This window comes from Mirounga angustirostris, unplaced genomic scaffold (genome assembly GCF_029215605.1).
Source record: "Mirounga angustirostris isolate CCGP_5_RB_7025 unplaced genomic scaffold, mMirAng1.0.hap1 SCAF_6, whole genome shotgun sequence".
Taxonomy (NCBI): Eukaryota; Metazoa; Chordata; class Mammalia; order Carnivora; family Phocidae; genus Mirounga; species Mirounga angustirostris.
In genome coordinates, this window is record NW_026991714.1 from 74,212,638 (window position 1) to 74,239,515 (window position 26,878).

At 38.0% G+C, this 26,878-nt stretch overlaps 1 protein-coding gene across 5 annotated transcripts in view; it reads right to left on the bottom strand.

Annotated features, from left to right (window-relative positions):
• The window catches only part of PRKG1 (protein kinase cGMP-dependent 1), a 1,261,682-nt gene that overhangs the window by 113,753 nt on the left and 1,121,051 nt on the right, over positions 1 to 26,878 (bottom strand). For all 5 annotated transcript variants that reach the window (XM_064594539.1, XM_064594538.1, XM_064594540.1 and 2 more), the window contains one exon: positions 1,888 to 1,962. In XM_064594539.1, the coding sequence (XP_064450609.1) occupies positions 1,888 to 1,962 (75 nt within the window). The remainder of the gene's footprint in view (positions 1 to 1,887; positions 1,963 to 26,878) is intronic.

Sequence of the window (26,878 nt, forward strand, 5' to 3'; positions counted from 1 at the left end):
GAAACAGAACCCAAGGTTCCTACCCCGTGTCCAGGATCGTATTTGTCATACTGATTCTCTTCCAGTGAGAAGTATCCTCACCCTTCCTATCTTGTAATTGTCTGATTTCAACCTCAGCGTATTTATTTTCCTTGTTACTTTTGGTTGAGGCATGAGCAAGTGAGCCCACAAATGCCCAGAATTCATGAGATGCACACACAGCTCTCTTTATAAAGCCAGTGGGACACCAAGAAGGAGACAGCTGATTCAAGTCGCTTTCCCATCACCGCCCACCTTTAAGCCTGTGACTGGACTCAACTTTGGGCAGATAGGAGTTATACAGAAACTTTCATTATAAGAATCTAAAATTTAGCAGGAAGCAGAAACAGACCAAAGAATGCTTTAGCTTAAAAGACCTCTGACTTTTTCTAGTAACTGAATAAGTATTTAGATGGTTGCTCATGTAGATTTTAGATGAATTTTGAATATTACCACCAGTTATATGTACAAAATGTATATAATGTGATATCTATATGTATATGAAATGACCCAAGACAATCTTAATTGTATATATACACCTAAGAAAAAACATGCTAACATAAATTATGAGTTTTTATACAGCATATGTTCCTCTAGGGATAAAGTCCAATAATAACAAAGGGAGTTTTATAATTTTTAAAACTGGTAAGGATTTTAAATGGTCCCCTCTCCCATCTCAGTAGGATTAGTGCGAATACCAGAAACTAAAGTCTAAACTTAGCATTAATGTGTATTTTAATCTATTGTAGAAAACCAGAAAATTAATATCTATCATCCACAGTACCGGCAATCCCCATCATTGCGTGGAGTTTGGTGTTAAAACTGGCTCATGCAATTGTCTAGGCAAATCTCTGCAAAGGCTCTGCTACCGTCTGACCTCAGGACATACATCTGTGTCCCTCCAAATAGCAGAGGGAACAAAAGCAAATATATAGAAAAGAAATTGTGAATATATTTAGACTCCTTTAAAATAATAGAATTTTATCAGCCGAAATGAACTGTGGTACTTTTTAAGTGCTAGACCAAATTTTTAATCTTCTTAGAGTCTCAAGACAAAAGCACTTTTATTATTATTATTATTTGCTTTTGAGTTTACTACAAAACCAACCAAATTCTGTCCCTGAGCTATCTAGGTACTGATAAATTTTTGTCAGTTTAATCCTTCAGGTGTCCTGTGTGATATCAATACTGAATTGCTTTTCCTTAAATTCGCTCGTTGGAAAAAAGAAGGCAGGATTCTAAAGATTACAATTTTTTAAAATAACCTAGAATTTTTGCAGCAAAAGCCAATCTCAAATAATTTCTAATCTTTGTCAAAAAGATGAAAGCTTTGTTTTAAAGTAAGTATTATTAGTAGATCAAATTGTATTTTGTTATACAAAAATGATACTTTATGGGATACATACTATCTCACATCATTCTGATATCTTTGTGCCACACCAGCTCAATGTAAATCAACAATGTATTTGCACCAGAAAATGTTTCCAGCCTTATTACTTTGCGTACAATTTCACAAACAACTATTGAACACAACAACCACCATTCATTCAGAAGTACTTTCAATGGGAGAAATAATGTGTTTGGATTCAATTATTTATATTGGATTTTAAATTTACCATTTTCCCTTGTTGAGTTGATCTTCCTCCCAAAATTATGATTTCGTGTTTAAGAAGATACATACTAAGTAAGCATAGTATTTAATCATTACCTCAAAATTTTTGTTTTTTTTTTTCCTTCTTAAGGAATTAGTTTCTTCCTGTCAGAATGTTGGGCTTTTTAAGTTCAATAAAATATTTAATCTTGTTTTTCTTCAAAATCATTTTCTTTAAATCAAGACTAAGGCCAAAGGAAAAAAAAAATGTCACTTACTTTGCTTTAGCTTCTGCATCCTCATATGCTTTATTGGAAACATCATCCAGTCCTCCAATCAAATGCTTGAAAGAGCTGTGGGGAAAAACACAGTCATCAGGGTAAATCCTCTACCAAGTTGTAGCAATAACAACCTAGTCAATAGTACATTGAAACTATCTAAAAGGAACTAAAAAAAAAAAATGAATTCAAACATTCAATCTAGATACATTAGTAAGAAACACATCAGATAATGATATAAACTCTGAGAGCAGGGACCTCTCCCATCTTGTTCACCTCTATAGTTCCCAACACCTAGAACTATATATTCAAAGAACGGATGGAATAAAGTCTGTGACATACAAAATGATATACATCACAAAGTTAATGGGTCAATTCTACTGGGAAATAACAACAAGATCCACCAATTACGGAATGCCTCCCGTATGCACTATCCTTTTAATGATCATGAACATATATTAATTCCAATTCTCCAACACACTGTAAAAGACAAGCATCACTATCGTCACTTAACAAAACTATAAACTAATCTTCAAAGGCAAAATATATATGCGGAAGATAGGAAAAGAACAGAAGACAATTATAGGGAAGTCAACTCATTTTGGAGGGATCAAGAAACTGACTTCAGCATTAACTAGGAAGAGTAATGCAACTGTTTAAACCACTCTACTCAATATCCTAGTATGGACCTAGGACTGTGTTCAGACCTACTTTATATAATAAAGTCTCATCTATTGTATACCTATAATATATTATAGGGTCAGCACAAAATGAATACACACTGACACGACAATTACCCTTGAAAATTACTGAATGCAACCAGATACAGTAACTCTTGTGTGCGCTACATTTTGGCAACCACTAAACTAGACTGAACAGAGGAATGAGAGGAATGTCTATATTCAAAGTGTTCACGTAATAATCAGGGCCATCACTTACACAGCGCCCATATGCTGGGTACTGTTCTATGTGCTTTACATGTAGTAACAAATACTTCAACAGGTACAGCAATCCTGTGAGTCAGTCTTACCTCCACCGCATGGATGAGGGTACTGAGGCACCAGAGGTTAAGAAACTGACCTCAAGTCATACAGCCTGGTGGTATGAAGGCCAATAGGGAAGGAGGCCATCATTCTCCCTCATACCCATCAAGCCTACACCACGCCTCCTATCCAAATCATGATGCCTTGACGCTAACTATCAAATCCCTAGTAATGCCCAGCATGTAGATGGAGAATGGTCAAGTGCTTTAAGAAATGACATTACATTTTAATTTTGAGTCTCTATAATCTTAATGAATGAAAATGGCTTTGTGTATTGTGTTAAACAAAATATGCCTGTTTTCAAGTCCTGAAACATTGGGTATCTGTTGATGTAAAGTTAAATGTTGCTTAACCACTATAACGTGCACTGTTTTTTGTTGTTGTGTTGTTGTTGTTTGTTTTTTTGTTTTGTTTTAAATATATGAAGAGGAACTTGACACTTGCTTGCGGGCCCAGCCGGAAGGAGGTGGGAGAGCCATTACCTTAGGCCCTTGGGTAATGATCTCATCTGGGGAACAGGGTAACTGGAATGCTGAGATAAAACACGAAGTGTTTCTAATACAAAAAGGGACCAGAAGGAAGTGTTGGGAGGCTAGGGAATCAAGCAAATAGAGTGTCAAGTTTTCTGCGGCGCATTGCGTTCATGGACATCAAATGAATGAAGCCTGCAGTTGGCAGGCGGACCTTATACAACTTTCAAAAAAAATAGAATGATAAAATAAATGATTAAATAATCCCCATAGTAGAGATTAATGTTCAAATAGGATTTTTGCCATTGTTCTTTAAATGGCAAAATTCCCCACCTTCCCAGAGAATGCCTCCATCATGACTTAGAGATGGGTTTACATTGTAAAATGAAATAAGTATTTATTTTACTGTGGGAAAAAAATAGTATCTGGTTGATTTTCTGTTTTCACAGATCATATAAAATTTAAGCCCATAGAGTCTGTTACTTGTCCAGGATGACTCCAATTCTGTAGTATACCCACAACCATAATCCATGTTTCCTTATCCCCCGTCCTGTCCCCCATAATACTTACATGTTTTTAATCTAACCAAATCCAGAATCTTGTGAAAAGGCATTGATAGGAACCAAAGAGCATAAGGTAGTAAAACTGAAGAACAACACCCACTACAACAACTTTTCAAGTACATTCAGATTGGGATCTTAAATGTTTAACACTCATAGTCATTTTAAGTTCAAATAGTTAAAAAAAATCTTCCTCCTAATATCTATTTGACCTAAATATGTCTTAAGCAGGATAGGATATTATTTAGATTTAGAAGGTGAGTGGATGACAAATGTGATAAGTATGAAGGCTTTTTAACTTAAGAAAATCTGTCCATCCCACTAGGCTTGGTTAAAACGATGTGGATCACTTTTTGAAAAGACAGTTTGAAATTCCTTTTTTTTTCTTAATTTAAATTCAATTAGCCAACACATAGTACATCATTAGTCTCAGATGGAGAGTTCAATAATTCATCAGTTGCATATAACACGCAGGGCTCATTCCATCACGTGTCCTCCTTACTGCCCATCACCCAGTTACCCTGCCTACCTCCCCACCTGCAACCCTCAGTTTGTTTCCTAGAGTGAAGAGTCTCTCTCATGGTTTGTCTCCCTCTCTGATGACTTTCCATTCAATTTTCCCTCCCTTCCCCTATGGTCCTCTGCACTGTTTCTTATATTCCACATGTGAGTGAAACCATATGATAATTGTCTTTCTTTGCTTGATGTATCTCACTTAGCATAATACCCTCTAGTTCTATCCATGTCAATGTAAATGGTAAGTATCCATTCTGATGGCTGAGTAATATTCCATTGTGTATATTATATATATACACACACCTCATCTTCTTTATCCATTCATCTGTCAAAGGACATCTGGGCTCTTTCCATAGTTTGGCTATTGTGGACATTGCTGCTATGAACATTGGGGTGCATGTGCCCCTTCTTTTCACTACATCTGTATCTTTGGAGTAAATACCTAGTAGTGCAATTGCTGGGTTGTAGGGTAGCTCTATTTTCAACTTCTTGAGGAACCTCCATAATGTTTTCCAGAGTGGCTGTACCACCTTGCATTCCTACCAACAGTGTAAAAGGATTCCCCTTTCTCTGCATCCTCACCAACATTTCTTGTTTCCTGTCTTGTTAATTTTAGCCATTCTGACTGGTGTGAGGTGGTATCTCACTGTGGTTTTAATTTGGATTTCCCTGGTGCCAAATGATGTGGTGCACTTTTTTACGTATCTGTTGGCCATTTGGATGTCTTCTTTGCAGAAATGCCTGCTCATGTCTTCTGCCCATTTCTTCACTGGATTATTTGTCTTTTGGGTGTTGAGTTTGATAAGTTTTTTTTTTTAATTTAATTTTATTATGTTATGTTAATCACCATACATTACATCATTAGTTTTTGATGTAGTGTTCCATGATTCCTTGTTTGCATATTACACCCAGTGTTCCATTCAATACATGCCCTCTTTAATACCCATCACCAGGCTAACCCATCCCCCCACCCCCTTCCTCTAGAACCCTCAGTTTGTTTCTCAGAGTCCATCGTCTCTCATGGTTTGTCTCCCCCTCCAATATTCCCCCCCTTCATTTTTCCCTTCCTTCTTCCCCCTTTTTTAACATATAATGTATTATTTGCTTCAGAGGTACAGATCTGTGATTCAACAGTCTTACAAAATTCACAGCGCTCACCATAGCACATACCCTCCCCAATGTCTATCACCCAGCCACCCCATCCCTCCCACCCCCCCCAACTCCAGCAACCCTCATTTTGTTTCCTGAGATTAAGAATTCCTCATATCAGTGAGGTCATATGATACATGTCTTTCTCTGATTGACTTATTTCACTTAACATTATATCCTCTAGTTCCATCCACGCCATTGCAAATTGCAAGATTTTGTTCCTTTTGATGGCTGCATAATATTCCATTGCATCTATCTATCTATCTATCTATCTATCTATCTATCTATCTCACATCTTCTTTATCCATTCATCTGTTGATGGACATTTTGGCTCTTTCCATAGTTTGCCTATTGTGGACATTGCTGCTATAAACACTGGGGTGCATGTACCCCTTTGGATTCCTACATTTGTATCGTTGGGGTAAATACCCAATAGTGCAATTGCTGGGTTGTAGGGTAGCTCTATTTTCAACTTTTTGAGGAACCTCCATACTGTTTTCCAGAGTGGCTGCACCAGCTTGCATCCCCACCAACAGTGTAGGACGGTTTCCCTTTCTCCTCATCCTCACCAACATCTGTCATTTCCTGACTTGTTAATTTTAGCCATTCTGACTGGTGTGAAGTGGTATCTCACTGAGGTTTTGATTTGGATTTCCCTGAGGCTGAGCAATGTTGAGCACTTTTTCATGTGTCTGTTGGCCATTTGGATGTCTTCTTTGGAAAAATGTCTGTTCATGTCTTCTGCCCATTTCTTGATTGGATTCTTTGTTCTTTGGGTGTTGAGTTTGATGAGTTCTTTATAGATTTTGGATACTAGCCCTTTATCTGATATGTCATTTGCAAATACCTTCTCCCATTCTGTCAGTTGTCTTTTGGTTTTGTTGACTGTTTCCTTTGCTGTGCAAAAGCTTTTTCTCTTGATGAAGTCCGAACAGTTCTATTTTTGTCCTTGCTTCCCTTGCCTTTGGCGATGTTTCTAGGAAGAAGTTGCTGCGGCTGAGGTCGAAGAGGTTGCTGCCTGTGCTCTCCTCTAGGATTTTGATGGACTCCTGTCTCACATTTAGGTCTTTCATCCATTTTGAGTCTATTTTTGTGTGTGGTGTAAGGAAATGGTCCAGTTTCATTCTTCTGCATGTGGCTGTCCAATTTTCCCAACACCATTTATTGAAGAGACTGTCTTTTTTTCCATTGGACATTCTTATCTGCTTTGCCAAAGATGAGTTGACCATAGAGTTCAGGGTCCATTTCTGGGCTCTCTATTCTGTTCCATTGATCTATGTGTCTGTTTTTGTGCCAGTACCATACCGTCTTGATGATGACAGCTTTGTAATAGAGCTTGAGTCTGGAATTGTGATGCCGCCAGCTTTGCTTTTCTTTTTCAAAATTCCTCTGGCTATGCGGGGTCTTTTCCGGTTCCATACAAATTTTAGGATTATTTGTTCCATTTCTTTGAAAACAGTGGATGGTATTTTGATGGGGATTGTATTAAATGTGTAGATTGCTCTAGGTAGCATTGACATCTTCACAACATTTGTTCTTCCAATCCATGAGCATGGAACATTTTCCATTTCTTTGTGTCTTCCTCAATTTCTTTCATGAGTATTTTATAGTTTTTTGAGTACAAATTCTTTGCCTCTTTGGTTAGATTTATTCCTAGGTATCTTATGGTTTGGGATGCAATTGTAAGTGGGATTGACTCCTTAATTTCTCTTTCTTCTGTCTTGTTGGTGCATAGGAATGCCACTGATTTCTGTGCATTGATTTTATATCCTGCCACTTGACTGAATTCCTGTATGAGTTCTAGCAGTTTTGGGGTGGAGTCTTTGGGGTTTTCCACATAAAGTATCATATCATCTGCAAAGAGTGAGAGTTTGACTTCTTCTTTGATGATTCGGAAGCCTTGTATTTCTTTTTATTGTCTGATTGCTGTGGCTAGGACTTCTAATACTATGTTGAATAGCAATGATGATAGTGGACATCCCTGCTGCATTCCTGACCTTAGGGGGAAAGCTCTCAGTTTTTCCCCATTGAGAATGATATTTTCTGTGGGTTTCTCATAGATGGCTTTTATGATATTGAGGTACGTACCCTTTATCCCTACACTCTGAAGAGTTTTAATAAAGAAAGGATGCTGTATTTTGTCAATTTTTTTTCCTGCATCTATTAAGAGCATCATTGGTTCTTGTTCTTTCTTTTATTAATGTATTGTATCACATTGATTGATTTGTGGATGTTGAACCAACCTTGCAGCCCAGGGATGAATCCCACTTGGTCGTGGTGAATAATCCTTTTAATGTACTGTTGGATCCTATTGGCTAGTATTTTGGTGAGAATTTTTGCATCCATGTTCATCAGGGATATTGGTCTGTAATTCTCCTTTTTGATGGGGTCTTTGTCTGGTTTTGGGATCAAGGCAATGCTGGCCTCATGAGTTTGGAAGTTTTCCTTCCATTTCTATTTTTTGGAACAGTTTCAGAAGAATAGGTATTAATTCTTCTTTAAATGTTTGGTAGAATTCCCCTGGGAAGCCATCTGGCCCTGGGCTCTTGTTTGTTGGGAGATTTTTGATGACTGCTTCAATTTCCTTAGTGGTTATGGGTCTGTTCAGGATTTCTATTTCTTCCTGATTCAGTTTTGGTAGTTTATACATCTAGGAATGCATCCATTTCTTCCAGATTATCTAATTTGCTGCCATAGAGTTGCTCATAATATGTTCTTATAATTGTTTATATTTCTTTGGTGTTGGTTATGATCTCTCCTCTTTTATTCATGATTTTATTTATTTGGGTCATTTCTCTTTTCTTTTTGATAAGTCTGGCCAGGGGTTTATCAATCTTATTAATTCTTTCAAAGAACCAACTCCTAGTTCTGTTGATCTGTTCTACTGTTCTTTTGGTTTCTATTTCATTGATTTCTGCTCTGATTTTTACTATGCCTCTTCTTCTGCTGGGTTTACACTTTATTTGCTGTTCTTTCTCCAGCTGCTTTAGGTGTAGGGTTAGATTGTGTACTTGAGACCTTTCTTGTTTCTTGAGAAAGGCTTGTATTGCTATATACTTTCCTCTTAGGACTGCCTTTGTTGCAGCCCAAAGATTTTGAACAGTTGTGTTTTCATTTTCATTGGTTTTCATGAATTTTTTTAATTCTTCTTTAATTTCCTGGTTGACCCATTCATTCTTCAGTAGGATGCTCTTTAGCCTCCATGTATTTGAGTTCTTTCTGACTTTCCTCTTGTGATTGAGTTCTAGTCTCAAGGCATTGTGGTCTGAAAATATGCAGGGAATGATCCCAATCTTTTGGTACCAGTTGAGACCTGACTTTTGACCTAGGATGTGATCGATTCTGGAGAATGTTCCATGGGCACTAGAGAAGAATGTGTATTCTGTTACTTTGGGATGGAATGTTCTGAATATATCTGTGAAGTCCATTTGGTCCAGTGTGTCATTTAAAGTCTTTATTTCCTTGTTGATCTTTTGCTTAGATGATCTGTCCATTTCAGCGAGGGGGGTGTTAAAGTCCCCTACTATTATTGTATTGTTGTCGATGTGTTTCTTTGATTTTGTTATTAATTGGCTTATATAATTGGCCGCTCCCATGTTAGGGGCATAGATATTTACAATTGTTAGATCTTCTTGTTGGATAGACCCTTTAAGTAGGATATAGTGTCCTTCCTCATCTCTTATTACAGTCTTTGGTTTAAAATCTAATTTGTCTGATAGAAGGATTGCCACCCCAGCTTTCTTTTGGTGTCCATTAGCATGGTAAATGGTTTTCCACCCCCTCACTTTCAATCTGGGGGTGTCTTTGGGTCTAAAATTAGTCTCTTGCAGACAGCATATTGATGGGTCTTGTTTTTTATTCAATCTGATACCCTGTGTCTTTTGATTGGGGCATTTAGCCCATTTACATTCATGGTAACTTTTGAAAGATATGAATTTAGTGCCATTGTTTTGCCTGTAAGGTGACTGTTACTGTATATTGCCCGTGTTCCTTTCTGGTCTATGCTGCTTTTAGGCTCTCTCTTTGCTTAGAGGACCCCTTTCAGTATTTCTTGTAGGGCTGGTTTCGTGTTTGCAAATTCTTTTAGTTTTTGTTTGTCCTGGAAGCTTTTTATCTCTCTTTCTATTTTCAATGACAGCCTAGTGGATATAGTATTCTTGGCTGCATATTTTTCTCATTTAGTGCTCTGAATATATCCTGCCAGTTTCTGGCCTGCCAGGTCTCTGTGGATAGGTCTGTTCCCAGTCTAATGTTTCTACCATTGTAGGTTACAGACCTCTTGTCCCAAGCTGCTTTCAGGATTTTCTCTTTGTCTTTGAGACTTGTATGTTTTAGTATTCGATGTCGGGGTGTTGACCTATTTTTATTGATTTTGAGGGGGGTTCTCTGTGCCTCCTGGATTTTGATGCCTGTTTCCTTCCCCAAATTAGGGAAGTTCTCTGCTATAATTTGCTCCAGTATACCTTCTGCCCCTCTCTCTCTTTCTTCTTCTTCTGGGATCCCAGAAGAAGAATATTATTTCATCTTATGGTATCACTTATCTCTCAAATTCTGTCCTCATGATCCAGTAGTTGTTTCTCTCTCTTTTTCTCAGCTTATTTTCCATCATTTGGTCTTCTATATCACTAATTCTCGTTTCAGCCTCATTTATCCTAGCAGTTAGAGCCTCCATTTTTTATTGCACTTCATTAATAGCCTTTTTGATATCCACTTGGTTAGATTTTAACTCTTTTATTTCTTCAGAAAGCATTTATCTAGTATCTTCCATGCTTTTTCCAAGCCCATCTAGTATCCTTATAATCGTCATTCTAATTCTAGTTCCAGCATCTTACTAATGTTCGTATTGATTATGTCCCTGGCAGTTGGTACTGCCTCTTGTTCTTTTTCTTTTTTGAGGTGAGTTTTTCTGTCTTGTCATTTTGTGCAGAGTAGAACAGATGAATGAGAAAATCGAATGCTAACAGGGTAACAACGACCCCAGAAAAATATACACTAAACAAGTCAGAAGAGACCTGAAACAGGGGGAAAAGAAAGGGAAAGAAAGAAAAAAGAAAAATGAAAAAAAAAAAAGAATATGATCAAATATGATCAGGTTGGTGAATAAATCAGTGCCACAGACTAGATTTTGGGTGTATTTTGGTCTGTTAGAAGAAAGTGCCACCCCAAAACTTGAAAGAAAGAAAAACTTATGTATGTTCAAAAATAAGGGTAAATATGATGAAAGGATGGAATATGACTGTAAAGATGAAAATTATAAAAGATTTTATAAAAGGAATTGATAAGAAGTTGGTTGAAAAAACAAAGAAATTTAAAAAAATAAAAGAAGGGAGAGAATGTGATCAGGCAGGAGACTAGAACAAAGCCATACACTAGAGATTTAGGGTATATTTTGGTATGGTAGAAGAAACTGTATCCCAAAATTTTAGAGAACAACTTATATATATACCAAAAATAAGGTTAACTAAAATGAAGGGATAGAATATGACTCTAAAAATGAAAAATAAAAAAGATTTTTAAAAAAGGGATTGATAAGATGTTGGTTGAAAAGGGGAAGCAGAAAAATTCAAAAAAAATATAGAAAAATAAAAATAAAAAAATTAACTTTGAATGACTAAAGAATCATGGTAAAAAAAGCCATTAATTCTATGTGCAGTATTCCCCTAGCGCTGGATTTCTGCCATTCTCATTGATTGGTAAACTTGGTCTTGGCTGGCTGTTCTCGCTGATCTTCTGGGGGAGGGGCCTGTGGCCGTGGTTCCCAAATGTCTTTGCGGGAGGTGGAATTGCCCCGCCCTTGCCAGTCTGGGCTAAGTAATCTGCTCGGGTTTGCTCTTGAGAGCTTTTGTTCCCTGCAAGCTCTCCATACAGCTTTGGAGAATGAGAGTGAAAATGGCGGCCTCCCAATCTCTGCCCCTGGAGGAGCCGAGAACTTGGGGCCCCACTCCTCAGTGAGCCAACAGAGAAAGCAGTCAGTCACTCCCGTCTCCCCGACTCTGGCCACACTCTGTGGTCAGCCGGCCTGTGACCAATCATTTCTATCTCTGGTACCCGACCCCATGTGGAGTCTCCAAACCCAGCAGATGCCTGTGGTGCACTCCTGTGCCACTCCTCCCAGGGGTAGAAGGGGAGTCTCCCCAGATCTGCTGCTTGTTGGGTCCCTGCTGGAGGAGCAGTGGCCTGACTGTGCTGCGGATCACAGTTTATGGCAACCCCAAGCTGAGAGCCCACTCCTCGGCTCCATCTCTGCAGCTGGCTTCCCCACTCTGATACCTGGGAGCTCTGCCACACTCAGGCACCCCCTGTCTTTCTGTGACCCCGAGGGTCCTGAGACCACACTGTCCCAGTGAAGGTTCCACCCCCCCTGCTTAGCCACTGGAGCGACGTCCCTCAGCAGAGCAGACTTCTCAAATTTCCAATTTTGTACTCTTGGGCTCTATCACTGGCTGGTAGCAGCTGACAGATGCTCCCTCCCCCCGCCGTCTAGCTTCCTGAATATCGCCTCGGATTCACTTCTCCACACGTCCTACCTTTTAGAAAGTGGTCGCTTTTCTGTTCATAGAGCTGCTGCTATTCTTTTCTTTAATCTCCTGTTGAGTTTGTAGGTGTTCAGAATGGTTTGATCCCTATCCAGCTGAATTCCTGGGATCAGACGAAATCCAGGTCTCCACTCCTCCGCCATCTTGCTCCTCCCCCAGAGTTTGATAAGTTCTTCATAGATCTTGGATACTAGCCCTTTACTTGATACGTCATTTGCAAATATCTTCTCCCATTCTGTAGGTTGTCTTTTAGTTTTATTGGCTGTTTTCTTTGCTGTGCAGAAGCTCTTTATCTTGATGATGTCCCAATAGCTCATTTTTGTTTTGTTTCCCTTGCCTTTGGAGATGTGTCTAGCAAGGAGTTGCTGCAGCTGAGGTTGAAGAGGTCACTCCCTGTGTTCTCCTCTAGGATTTTGATGGATTCCTATCTCACACTGAGGTCTTTCATCCATTTTGAGTTTATCTTTGTGTGTGGTGTAAGGAAATGATCCAGTTTCATTCTACATGTTGCTAATTTTCCTAGCACCACTTATTGGAGAGACTGTCTTTTTTCCATTGGACATTCTTTCCTGCTTTGTCGAAGATTAGTTGACCATAGAGTTGAGGGTCCATATCTGGGTTCTCTATTCTGTCCCATTGATCTATGTATATGTTTTTGTGCCAATACCATGTTGTCTGGGTGATCACAGCTTTGTAATATAGCTTGAAGTCCGGCATTGTGATGGCTTTCTTTTTTGGTTTTAGTTTTCTTTTTCCACATTCCTCTGGCTATTCGGGGTCTTTTCTGGTTCCATACAAATTTTAGGATTATTTGTTCCAGTTCTGTGAAAAATGTTGATGGCATTTTGATAAGGATTACACTGAATATGTAGATTGCTCTAGGTAGCATAGACATTTTAACAATATTTATTCTACCAACCCACGAGCATGGAATGTTTTTCCATTTCTTTGTGTCTTCTTCAATTTCCTTCCTAAGTGTTCTGAAATAAATTCCCTCTAATTAAGGAAAATGCTTCTCATTTAAAATGTCATCAATTTAATATTATGGAAAAGATTTTTATTTTAAGACTTTATTTATTTGAGAGAGAGCATGCATGCATGTGAGCAGGGGGAGGGGCAGACAGAGAGGGACAGAGAGAATCCTAAGCAGACCTACATGGCACTGGATCTCACAACCCTGAAATCATAACCTGAGTGGTAATCAAGAGTCAGATGCTTAACCAACTGAACCACCCAGGCGCCCCTCTTATAGAAAACTTTTAAAAACTGAGAGAAGAAATTAAGAAATCATTCATAGATCTCTAACTAGAAATAACGAATTGGAATATCTTTATGTATTTTGTTTCAGTTTTTTTTTTTCTGTAGAACTTGACTGTTGTCATTTATAGAGTTGTAATCCTAGGGCAGCTATGATTTAGTATCCTGATTTTTAACTTAATATTACAGCATAAGTATATAGTTTTATTTTTAAAACTTCCTAAACAATATTTTCATGGACAGATAATAGTTCATAACATGGACACACATGATAGAATACCTATTTACCCATCTACACATTGCAGAGACCAACACACATACACACGCAGACATACTGATTAAGGAGGGGTGTAGCACCCATGTACAAAAACATTTGTATTTATACTCTCTATTACAGATTAAACATATGGAATTTCTTTTCAAAATAAAATACCCAGGACTATAATCTTGGCTTTGAAATTGGAACCATATGTCATTTGCAAATCATCTTTATTTAGAAAGCAATCCTGGCCCAGCAACATTTTTTGAAATACAGAAAAAAAGCATCCTGCTAATATTCTAAGTGTCCTCAAATAGTAAAGCCAACCATTATGCTTAACTAAAGAGTTGAAGAAAATGTGGAATTTTCAAGCCATGTTAAATTCCAAGTGGCTGTCTCTGTCTGTGTATCCCTGCACTGATGAATGAATAATTTAAGAATCTTGGTAAGCTTAATTGATGGCATTACAGAATTTATCATTCCTGGTGCAAGCATCAACTAATTAGTGTTGCGTTTTTCCCTTTCACAGATATTCTGCAGGAATACCTGCCATCTGTGTGGACCCTCATCAAAGAGGCATTTGGAAAAGTATCAGTACAGGTATCATATGCCTTTTTAAATATTTACTCCGGTCCCACAACATTTTTTGACTATTAAAGGGTAAGATTTTCTCTGTTCTCTTCAGAAAGGCATTATAACACAATGTTTTAAAAACTTCAACAACTGATGAGCAGAAACCATAAAATATTATTTATCAGTTATAACAAATATGGGAGACCAGAGGACAAACATTGAATTCTGTTTATAAACAAACTCACAATTCATGTGTGAGTCATATTTCAGCACTGTAAAATAAAAAAGCCAATTTCACATATACACTAGACATAATTCTGGAATAAATGAAGATGACCCTAATGAGCAAAAGTCTGTCATTCAGTGTATTTTTACAGCAAAACTTTCTGCATGCTCAGGCAGTAAGTATTAGGCAACTTTCCTATTCCTTGGAATGTGAAGTCCAGTTTTATAGTCTTGAAAACATTTAGAGGGGGGTGGATGAAATGGTATTAGCTGAGCACACAGAGGTAGAGGGAGAGCAAATGGAAATTCCCTTTTATGCTTAATGCTGGTAGTTCGAACATGCTTGCAAGGGAGAGGTGAAAAGAAAGGAAGGAGGAGAGAAAATAAGGATGAACGAAGGAGACAAGTCTGGATTTAGGAAAGGAGGAAGAAAGCAAGACAGGGAAGAAGAGAGGGAGGGAGGGAGAAATGCTACTTTCACATCAAGAATGGTATTCACAGAAATTTTCCTTCACAAGTATCAGTTAAAAGGCTATGCTTCCTATTCTAGGAAATTTTTCTGTTTTAGAACATTATGGTGACAGTAATTCAGTGGGTAATAATTTCAGTTATTAAGCTGCTTTCATTATTAAACCAAAACATCCTTTTGAAGGGAGCTGATTACTCAGTGGTATGTCTAAAAAGTGTATAATTTTGTTCTTTGGTTGTGATATGATGAGACTTCATCTAGAGAGAAACGGCCTATTATATTATTAGAAAAGCAGTCCAAATGCCAGAGATGAGCTTTATCATGTTGCTAAAAAGGGACAGCATTTACATTTCACGTTAGAGTTTACAAAGCATTTTCTATATTAATAAATTACATATGTATTAAATAATACATATTAATTGATTTAGTCATGATTTTTTCTTCTCTATTCCACTAAATTGATTAGGGATCTTGTATAAAAGTGCTTAGAACAGATTTTTTTTTTTTCAAATTGAAAATAGGGTGGGAAGAAATCTCAAAACTTATTTATAACCATTTTTTCTTGATTATATCTTTAAGATGGTATCCTACTCTGAACAGTTAAAGATTATAAGTAAAAATGAGCCAAAAGTAGTATCTTAAACCAGAAACTACTGCAAATACTTCAACAGTGCCAAGCAAAATGTTTGTCAAGCATTATCTGAACTCTTGACAAAACTCTCTTAATTTGACAGGCATATATGATTATAACACATTAGACTTTCTTAACCTGAATCTTGGCTAAATCCTTAAAAATATATTTATTAAAAGAAAATACAAGATTAGTGTTTCAAATTAGTTGGGGCATTTTTTAGTTAGCTAAGCCCAAGATATTAGAGGCATCCGTCATTACTTTGGTACATTTATTGAGAAAATCTGTTAATTCACTTTGTGTCTTCAAATAAAGGCTCTTCGTTACTTTTGTTTGATTGTTTTATTTATAATGACTACAGTCATAATTATCAGTGGTTTATCTTATCAAGTGCCATATGAATACATATTTCATTAGGGGGAAAAGGAGCCCCAAGTACAATAAAACCAGCCAACATTCATATCCTTCCAAATAGCCACCCATCCACCCTTCATCTATTCAGACACTCTTACATATTTGTACAATGCCTGCTCTCTATAAGGAATAACTCAAGCTACTGTGGATTATGCAAAAAGAGTTAGATACACCCTTAAGAAATTTATAGCTTCATATTAGAGATAAGAAACAATTATAATACAAGGCAGGAGGGGAAGAGTGGTTGAATGCTTTCAGAAGGAAGCTGACGGGTGCCTGAAGGCAAAGTCAGTTGAGCATTAGACTCTTGGTTTCAGCTCAGGTCAGGATCTCAGGGTTGTGAGATCGAGCCCTGCTTTGGGCTCCATACTTAGCATAGCATCTGCTTGAGCTTCTCTCTTCCTCTCCCTCTGCTCCTAACCCCCCGCCCGTGCTCTTTCTCTCCCTCAAATAAATAAGTAAATCTTAAAAAAAAAAAAAAAAGGCATGCTATAGTATCTATTAAAAGAATATTATCTATTTAAAAATTACATAGGATAGTAATTTCAAAGAAAGCAGTTACACTTTTATGAGTGAACAGTTTCCTTATCAGTTATTTTTTGTTCTGCACATATGTTTATATTTGCAGGAGAAAATTACACACACTGAAGTGTTAGACATTCGTCTCTGTCTTTCCTTTGTAACCATAATCCCTTACCTATCATGGGGATTATTCATTAAGGAAAACTGATTACAAATAATACACATTGAATTTAAACCATTTCCTGATTATCATTATATGCTTTAAAAGAATCAAAAGTTGTAAGTGATGATCCAGGTGCCAAAAAAATCAGAAGTTACCAAAGAAATCTAAAGGTAAGAACTGATTTCAGGAACTATTCCAATTCATTTACTATGATTTTTGAGAAACAAAAATCCAGGTAGTATTAACCACATTTTTGTGTCTCATATGTCTGTACAGTTAGTCTTCTCCAGGGTAGAGTCTTGTTGAGTTGACTAGGCTTCCTATCTATCAGTCAACTGACATAGTCTAACTTTGAATTTTAAGATTTACTTTTTTTTTTTTCTTATCTGATCCTAACAGTAAGATGTTGAAATTTTGAAAGGCACTAAAAACTCAAAGGAATAAAAAATTACTTGTAATCTACAGCCTGAGCTAAGCATTCCTATTTTGGTACATATGCTTCCAGGCATTTTAAATTCTATTTCAGAGTTAGAACTATACTGTTTTAGCCCTTATTTGACTTTGGGCTATGTTTGTGCTTATAAAATAACCAACTTAACGGTTAATAATAACCACCCAATAGTGTAGGAACATCCTTGATTATGTAGAAACAAACTATATGAACTAAATTTCTCAATCTCATTTATTTGCTTATTTAATGATTTTACTGTTGAAACATTTACAGTAGTTTCTGATTTAAGTTTCTATTTTTTACTCTTTTAGACTTTTTTATTTTTTTATTTTTTAAAGATTTTATTTATTCATTTGAGACACAGAGATACAGAGAGAGAGAGCGCATGAGCAGGGGGAGAGGCAGAGGGAGAGGGAGAAGCAGGCTCCCCGCTGAGCCAGGAGCCCAATGTGGGGCTTGATCCCAGGAAGCTGGGATCATGACCTGAGCCAAAGGCAGATGCCCAACCATCTGAGCCACCCAGACACCCCTCTTTAGGACTTTTAATCTTTAACTTTAAGAATATGTTCCACCCTCATAAAGAATGTAATAAAAGAAAAACTGTGTTTTAAAAGATGTATCTTGACATATTTCCCCCAAAACATTGTGAGTTTGTAAATATTCTATCTTAATGAGTTATACACAAGATTCGTACATGTATTTTATCTTTATTTAAGCATGACTGAATTCAGGAATCTTTTGTAGAGCAGCACTTCTCAAAGTATGATTGCTTAACTCTTACTGTGAAGAGATTAGTAGAGCAGTTTGGAAATTTTTCTAAATTTAGAAAATTTTATAGCAATTTGACATTACTGAGACATCCAAGGGCAAGATCAGTTGACTCACATTTTTTGAACTGGGCATAGACCTGTTTAATTGTTGCCAAATTTATGAGGTGAGAAACATTTGGTACAAACTGCATATAAGCCATACAGAGAAGGGTAATGTTAAATGTGTAATATTTTAAGATTAGTTTGCCAACTGTAGCCCCAAATGTACAAATTCCACAATGTATTTCATTCACTGAAAGATAATTTACAGGATAAACGGACAGAACTGAATATTAATGAGCAATTAATGAAAATAGAAATCACTTCTTCCATTTTAGGGAAAAAATAAAAATGAATATCCTGAGTATGTTGAAATTGTCTTAAAAACAATTTCTTCCATTTCCAACAAGGCATCTCTTTGAGACTTGTTTCTCTACTCTGAGTGTATTAAACAAAACACAAAACAGTTTGGATACACATCATTCCCTGCAAATGGTGTTTCCATCAATCCAATCTAGATTAGAAAAGTTAACAAGGAGGAAACAGGAACATGCAGCATATTAAACATAAATATTGACACACACACTGTTCTTTAAAAGTATCCCTATTGCAGTCAGAGCAGAGAACTGCTGTCACTCATCAATTTGGGTTTTGTTATGACTGCAAATAACTATAATAACCATTCTCCACCTTATTGCTTATACACACACTTTCAGTGACAATGTGATCAACTTTTGTAATTCTTTTCCTTTTATCCAATGTTAGGTTTGTTCTGATATTTTTATTGAAACATAATTTTATGTATGTTCAATCTAATAATTTTTAAAAGTGGGCATTCATCTTTTTCCATTTTATTTTTCTAGTCATCCACTGAGATTTTATCTTACAAAAGCATCTGTTTGGGATAGATTGGAAATTCAAACGGAACTGGTCCTGAGCATAGATCCTTGGAGAAGCACTGTCTTAGAACACTCACCTCTCTCACACCCTCTCTTATATACCCCTTTCTGAATTCCACCTGATACCTTTTTAGAGGTAACTTTTTGTCTTTTTAGAGGACTTACTGCACACTTCTGGATTTAGTAGATTTTTGGTGGGTCTCCTTCACTAGGTGCTGAGCTCTTCAATGTTTAGGTTTTTTGCTGTTGTTGTTTTGTTTTGTTTTTTTAAACCATGTATCCCTGGCTCTAGTAAAGCCCCTGTGCAGAATATCCTCAATAAATGCATATTGAAGAAATTAATGAACTAGTTGTTTTATCCAATTTCTGTAACACTTTAAGGGATCCCTAGTCCTGGAATTTAATCCTCTTATATGTAATGATTTCCCCCCCTGAAATAGAGAAATACATTAAATTCTATATATTTTCAGAGGGAAGTTAGTATGAATATCATCTTAAATAATTTATAGCTACAAATAATAAATATTAATATACTAACACAACTGCAATGTAAAATATTTATAAAAACCACAGTTGCATAAATAATAGAATGCATGGCAGCATAACGGGGAGAAATCACTGACTATGCCAATTCCATCATCCTGTAATTGGCTGAGAACTCTATTGTACATGGGAGTAAACAAAGTCAAAATGCACACATACTCTGGGCACCTGCTGGGTGACTCCAGAGAGTGTGGAAAGCAGACTGGGAAATGGGAATGCACTTCCCTGGAACATGAAGCCCTCTCTCCCAAGGCCCAGGGACCCTATTTGACTGTCATATCTCAGATGGTGTCACTAATGTGGGAGAGCCTCTGTTAGCCTCTGCATGGTAAGGTTTTCCAGAAGAGAAAACCCTACTTACTCTTTCCAGGACTTACTCTAGAGATCAGGGGTCAGCAAACTTAAGCCTGTAGACCCAATCTGGCCCACTGCTTGTCTTGTAAATAAAGTTTTACTGAAACACGGCCACACTCACTCCTTCATATATTGTTTTTGGCTGCTTTTACATATAACAGCAGAGTTGGCTAGTTGTAATGGGAAGAGTATGGCCTGAGCAGCTGAAAATATTTGCTACATGCCCTTTACAGGAAAAGTTTACATAACCCTGTTCTAGATCATCTTTCTTCCCTCACCCAACGGCCCCCACCCCCATATAAAATCCAACACTAAATCCTGTAATTCTACCTTAAATAATCTGATTCTCTATTTCCCTTTGGTTCCAGTTACCATTATCTCTTTTGAGAATTACTATAATGGCCCTTTTCCTTACATACTAGGCAGGATCATCTTTTAAACACATAATTTAATCATCTTATATGTAATGATCAGGTCTCTCTCCTCTGACCTCTCTGCCTGATCTCTCCTACTATACTCCCTCTGATCTTAGACTATGTTGAGCTTGCCTCTACCCCAGGGCCTTTGTCTTCTGCCTGGATCATTCTTTCTCTAGATTTTGTGTGGTTTTCTTTTTTTAAAATTTATTTTTTATTTTTTAAAGAACATTTCATTTATTTGACAGAGAGGCAGACACAGTGAGAGAAGGAACACAAGCAGGAGCAGTGGGAGAGGGAGAAGCAGGCTTCCTGCTGAGCAGGGAGCCCAATGTGGGGCTCAATCTCAGGACCCTGGGATCATGACCTGAGCCAAAGGCAGACGCTTAACGACTGAGCCACCCAGGTGCCCCACTTTTCTTTTTTTAAAAAAACGATTTTATTTATTTTGGAGAGAGAGAGGGAGAGAGAGCGTGTGTGAGAAGGGGGAGGAGCAGAGGGAGAGGGAGATAATTTCCAGCAGACTCTGCACTGAGCATGGAGCCTGATGTAGGACTTGATCTCACAACCCTGAGATCATGACCTGAGCTGAAATCAAGAGTTGGATGCTTAACCGATTGAGTCACCCAGCCGCCCCTTGTGTGGCTTTCTCTTAATGCTATTCAGATCTCAGCTCAAGTGTGTTCTCTTCAGACAGGTCTTCTCTGATCAACCAAAAGAAAATAAACACTCTAAACCCTCACTGCCATTACTGAGTCACTTTAACCCACTTTATTTTAATCCCAGAGTTTATCATTTGCTAAAATTTTATTTAAATATTTGCTGTCTTTCTCACACTAGAATTAAGTCTCATGAGATCGAGAATCTAGTATATCTTATTTATCGGTAACTCTTGAGGAACTAGGATATTGCCTGTTGTATAACAGAAATTTGAAATGAATTAGTGAATAGATGGATGGACTCATCCATCTGTTCATCCATCCATCCATCCATCCATCCATCCATCCATCCATCCATCCATCCATCCATCCATTGTGTGTGACAGGAAGACAGGCAAACAGTTAAGGCTTTTGAAACCAAATTTTATTTAAAATTCATGGTTTATGAGTTGAAAGTCTTGTACCTGTCTAGCCCCTTTGCACATCTACCTATATGAATAATGCATTTTTAGGACAAAGGTTTAGTTAAAATGAAATCCTTGTCTAAATTTTGGTTCCTGATGAAGATACATATTAGAATAAATATGAGTGAGGTGGTTTGAAACACTTAGCAATTTATCATTGAATTACATCTAGAACATTAAATGAGGGTAATTATTTTAGACTATAATGGAATTTATGTCCATGAATTCCAATCACCATTAAAGTGAAAGAAAAAAAAAGGATTGAAAAATGTAGCACAAATTTCATTGTCAGTTAAAAACAGGAGAAATTAGAATCAAATCTCATGTGATAGTTTAGCCTTTTAGGTTAGAGAAGAAAATGTGCTTCCAAGAATAAGGCAAATTGCACTAAATTTAAGGCAAATTGCCCTAAAATGCCAAATTCATAGGTTTCATTTTCCTTAAAACAATCTCCCAACTATACTTAAAGCAGACAGTTCATGCAATGGACAGATTTCTTATTGCTCACCAATTATTTTAAGTATGTGTTAGAAACTCCCCTTTCCTGACTATATAAAATACATACCAACAAAAGTGGACATCATGTGTTATTCTTTCTGCCATTGATCTTCTGGGCCAAAATATCACTGCTTTGACATGAGAGCCAATGATGATTTCTTATATATTTGATAATTTCACGAAAACAATCCATTTTCCCCAATGAAAATTAAATATGAATAACCAAATAATTTAACTTTTCTCATAATGCTGTAGATTCTCAATTCTAAGACCATTTTGATCTCCATTTTCTCAATTAGGATACACAAACAAATGTTCATTTCTTTTCCAGGAAGGTTTTCCTATTCTCAAAGTAGAATCTATGGCAACAGTAGACATTTTATCTATTAAATATTTTCAAACTTATCCCCTTAGAAATTATTTACAATTTATAAATCCATATAATTGACAAAATTTTTTTTATTATGTTCAGTTAGCCACTGTATAGTACATCATTAGTTTCTGATGTAGTTAGTTGATGATGTTCAATGATTCATTAGTTACATATAACACCCAGTGCACATCACAACAGGTGCCCTCCTTATTCTCAAAACTGTCTAAAACTAAATAAACCACATTAAAAACAATAAAAATCCATAGCTGATATATTTTAGTCTATGTAGATGTATCAATTATGTCAGAATACTGGTTAAAACAATTTGCTCTTTTGTAATGGATTATTTAAAAATTTCCTCTAAAAAACTTAGGAAAATGACCTGGGAACACAAAATGCAAGAAAGTCATTGAGCTGTTTTTAAGCAAATTGAAAATGAAATGCTAATATGGCACAATAAAGCTATCTCAAAGTATCTTTACAGTATGCTTATGTTATTTCTGCCTTGAAAGTTTTTGAAACAAAGACAGCATTAGTCCCTAGCTTCACAGTTTTACAAAAATCAGTGTGTCAGCAGGCTTTTTATTTCTGCTCTTATTAGATGACTGGGAAGAAAACGAACACCTAATAAGAAAAAATTCATTTAGAAGCTAAGAGATAAATAGATCATTCAGTGTCACAAATTAATGCTTGTAGAATCTAGTAATCACAAAGATATCAAACAAAACATGAAAACAATAACTAGCATGTGTTAGGAGTTGTACAAACACAATGTATTTTATAGGAGTTTCCCTCTTTAACAGATAAAGCAACTGAGGCTAAGACAAATAAGTAATTTAGCCAAGGTCGCAGGGCCGGTTAGTGTCAACACTGGGGTTTGCATGGGGGCAACGTGACTCTAACACTCATAATCCCAACCGTTACTCACACTGTGTTTCTCTCTCAGTACAGAAAGCTGAAGCCAGCTGGTTGTTAGCTGGGGCTAGGATTTGCTAGCACATATCTGCTATTTCTGACATCCTTCCTTCACGGTCAATCCAATTCTTTAAAAGAAATAGTTCTTATTTTTTTAAGATTTATTTATTTTATGTATTTGAGAGAGAGAGAGAGAGAGAACCAGCAGGAGGGACTGAGTTAGAGGAGAATCTCAAGCAGACTTCATGCTGAGTGTGGAGCCTGACGTGGGGCTCCATCTCACGACTCTGAGATCATGACCTGAGCTGAAAACCGCAGTTGGAAGCTTAACCGACTGTGCCACCCAGGTGCCCCAGAAATATTTTTTATTTTAACAGATCATCTTACTTCTTCTATTGCACGTCATCTATAGCAGTTCCAATTAGAAAGCAGAGGAGTTGGCCAGGGCTACCATAACAAACCACTATGGACGGGTGACTTAAGCAACAGAACACTACTTTTTCATAGTTTTGTGGGGCTGGAGGTCCAAGATCGAGGTGCCAAGAGGGGTGGTTTCTGGTGAAGCCTTTCTTCCTGACCTACAGATGGGCGCTTCTCACTGTGTCCTCGGGAGCCTTCCCTGCATGTGCACCCTGCTACTCTCTGCCTCTTACCATGGGGACACCAGTCTTCTGAGATGAGAGCCCCACCCTTGGACCTCGGTCAACCTCCATTATCTGGTAAAGGCTCCCTCTCCAAATGCAGTCACACTGGGGGTGAGGATCTGGGGAAGACAACTCATGAAGAACTATTCATGAAGTTCATGAAGAACTATTAAGGGTAATTTAGAAGATACATCTTATGTGTCTGGGCTATTTAAGAACAGTTCCATTTGTAATTTTTGAGAGGTTCATTAAACATTAATTTCTTGGTTTCCATTTCTTTCCCTGGACCTGAAGTATGGTGACATTATCATTGTATTTCTCCCCCAGATAAGTGCCCCGGCATCTTCCTAAAGCGACCTCCCCTTTGATTACCCCTGACCACAAACTCTCATTTCTCTCCTCCAGAGACTCTGGCTCTACCAATCACAACATTTCTTATCACTTCACTGTCCTCCTTGAGACCTTTCCTGCCTTTTAGCCTATGAACAGGATGGTCTCCCCAATCCTAACAGACAACACTGACCTTTGTGACCAAATGGCTAGCTCGAATGACCTGCTTTTCCTGTCTCTCAGTGCCATTTTCCATGGAGTTCTCAGCCTGTGTCCACCTGCCGTTCTGGTCCCATTCTTCTTTCACTCCTATTACAGCTCCCCCCTCAAGACCATCACTAATCTGCTAACTGGGAATCCCAGTGGTCTCCTTCCAGTCCCACGCTCAGTGACCCGCCTGAGATCCATGGTCCTGCTGACCGCCAGCTCCCGGCATAGCCTTGAAGTAGGATCCCTGACAACACACTAAAATGCTCTGTGCTTTTCCCTGATGTTTCATTCTGGATCCCCCTCTTCCTCCTCCTCCGCCATGCTATGTCTCAGCACGTGCCACACACACTTCTCCCTCTGCCATCCCTTAAAGAGAAGCAGTCACCCGAGCTGCGTCCTCTGCCCTCTCTTCCCGTGCAACAGATTGACTTATTTTTCTGAAATAGTTACTGCTTACAGGTTCAGTCTTGGTTTTCTGCTGCATCATCTCATGGAAACCTCACCACGACTCAGTGAGGGAAGTACCATGATCCCTAATTTATAGAAGGTTTACAGCAGGTTTCGCAAGCTCAGTACTTCTGACATTTGGGATCAGATCATTCTCCACTGTAGGGCATGTCCTGGGCACTGCAGGATACTTAGCAGCATCCCTCTCCTCTGTCCAATGGATCCCCTCAGAAAGCCCACTGTGACAATTACCAGATGTCTCCATACATCGTCAGGGTCTCCTGGTTGGGAGCAAGAGGCAAGGGATAAGACTTAGGGGATTAGGTAACCTGCCTGAGACCACAGAGTTAAAAGCAGTCGATCTGGGATTCAATAGTGTGATTGGCACTGGACCCTAGCTCTTACACAACACTCTCATTACGCTCTCCCTAAGCCCTCCCAGAAAATATCATTTACTCTGAAGACTCCAGCTGGCATCCCAAAGCCAGTTAGGATCCCAGGCTGATGGCTGCCAAATGTGCATCGCTATCCTTGAATGCTCCAGATCCACGCTGGGATGCATCCCTGTGCTCAGTGTCACCTGCCTCTCTCACCAGCACCTCAAACTCAACTCAGTCATCACTGCATGAACCACCTTCCATCCAGACTCACTGCTGTCTAAACTGTCTCCCTTAATGCAATTATCTTTCAATCAGCATTGCAGGCCAGACATCTCGGGGTTGCATGTGACTCTTCATTTTTACCCAAGCTCATCAAGTCTATACTTGTGATCTCCCCTGACTTTGTTCCTCCTTGTCATCTCTACTACCACTGCCTCATTTGGGTGATCGACATTCTGCCTTATCTAGGAAGCACCACACTTGGTTTCTCTGCCTCAACTTCTCCCCATCTACTCTTCCAAAAAGACTCCATTGATGAAATCTAGCTTGCTGGTGGGCCCTTAATTTGTTAGCATAAAAGCCGCAGCATAAAAAGGGTGTAATAGATTTGCTGTGTGGCTCTGAGAAAGTCACTGAGCCACTGTGATCCTTGGTTTCCTTTTCTGGATTTTATGTCCTCTTTCCCCATAGGGATGTTGTGAGGTTGGACTGAGATGAAATAGTAAAACAAAGGCATCGTATTGAGATGCTCAGAAGTTCATATATTAACTTCTCTGGATTTTTGTCCTCCTTCCTCACCGATGACCACAACCTGCATCATCTCTGAATGGGGGCCTTCTCATGTCATGATTTTTGGCTTCTATATTATTTGGTCACCTGGATGATTCCACTTTTCCCTGTCTACTCTTGCTTTCCATGTGGCTTGTTAGCCTTTACTATTTACTCCTGACCTTTCAGAAAAAGGTTATTTGAGTCCTTCTCCCTCTCAAGATTTTCTGAAGCTTTTTAAATGTGTTTATTCTTCTCCAGGATGAGAAAGCAGTTGCAAAAATGAAAAAAAAAAATAACTAGGCTCCATGTATCAATTACAAAAGAAGAATAAATGTCAAACTGACTCTTCTTGGATGCTGATATATTTCATGCCCTGGGCTGATTTGCCCCATCATGTCATTTAAGACTGTTTCAACCAAGATGTCAAGCTGGCCAGAGCGCAGTGCAACAGATGTTCTCCCACATCACTGCTGGGGAGTGAGCTGGAGAATGGTTCTACACTGCAATGTTCAAATATGCACACCCTGTGAACCAGCGATTCCACCACTGAGGAACTCCTCAAGGAAATACATCTAAAGAGGGACAGAGGTATATACAAAGAATTCTTCACAAAAATTAAAAACTGAAATGAGCTTACATGGTCAAGCCCATTTACAAAACTAAGGAGAGAAACTTGAATCATGCTCACGAGATGCTTTTATTAACCTGGTAAATTGCGAATGGTCTACGCGGTAAGGTAATGTGATGTCATGCACTTTGAAAGCAGAACCAGGTTCCTACACTATTTCTCTAACTAATAGCTGTATGTTTTGTAAAATGATACTTTGGCTGTCTGGAGCCAAGTTTACCTTTATAACAGAGAAGGAAAAGCATTCTTTGTATGTTTGCTCTGAGAGAAATCGCATGTATATGTATGTATCTATCATCAATCTATCAGTCTCAACTAGCTTTGTGATTGGCACCTATGTAAATAAAGGACAGTGTAAATTTGTCTATCTACATATCTATCTCTGGGTGTGTATTTATGTATGCTGTCCTTGT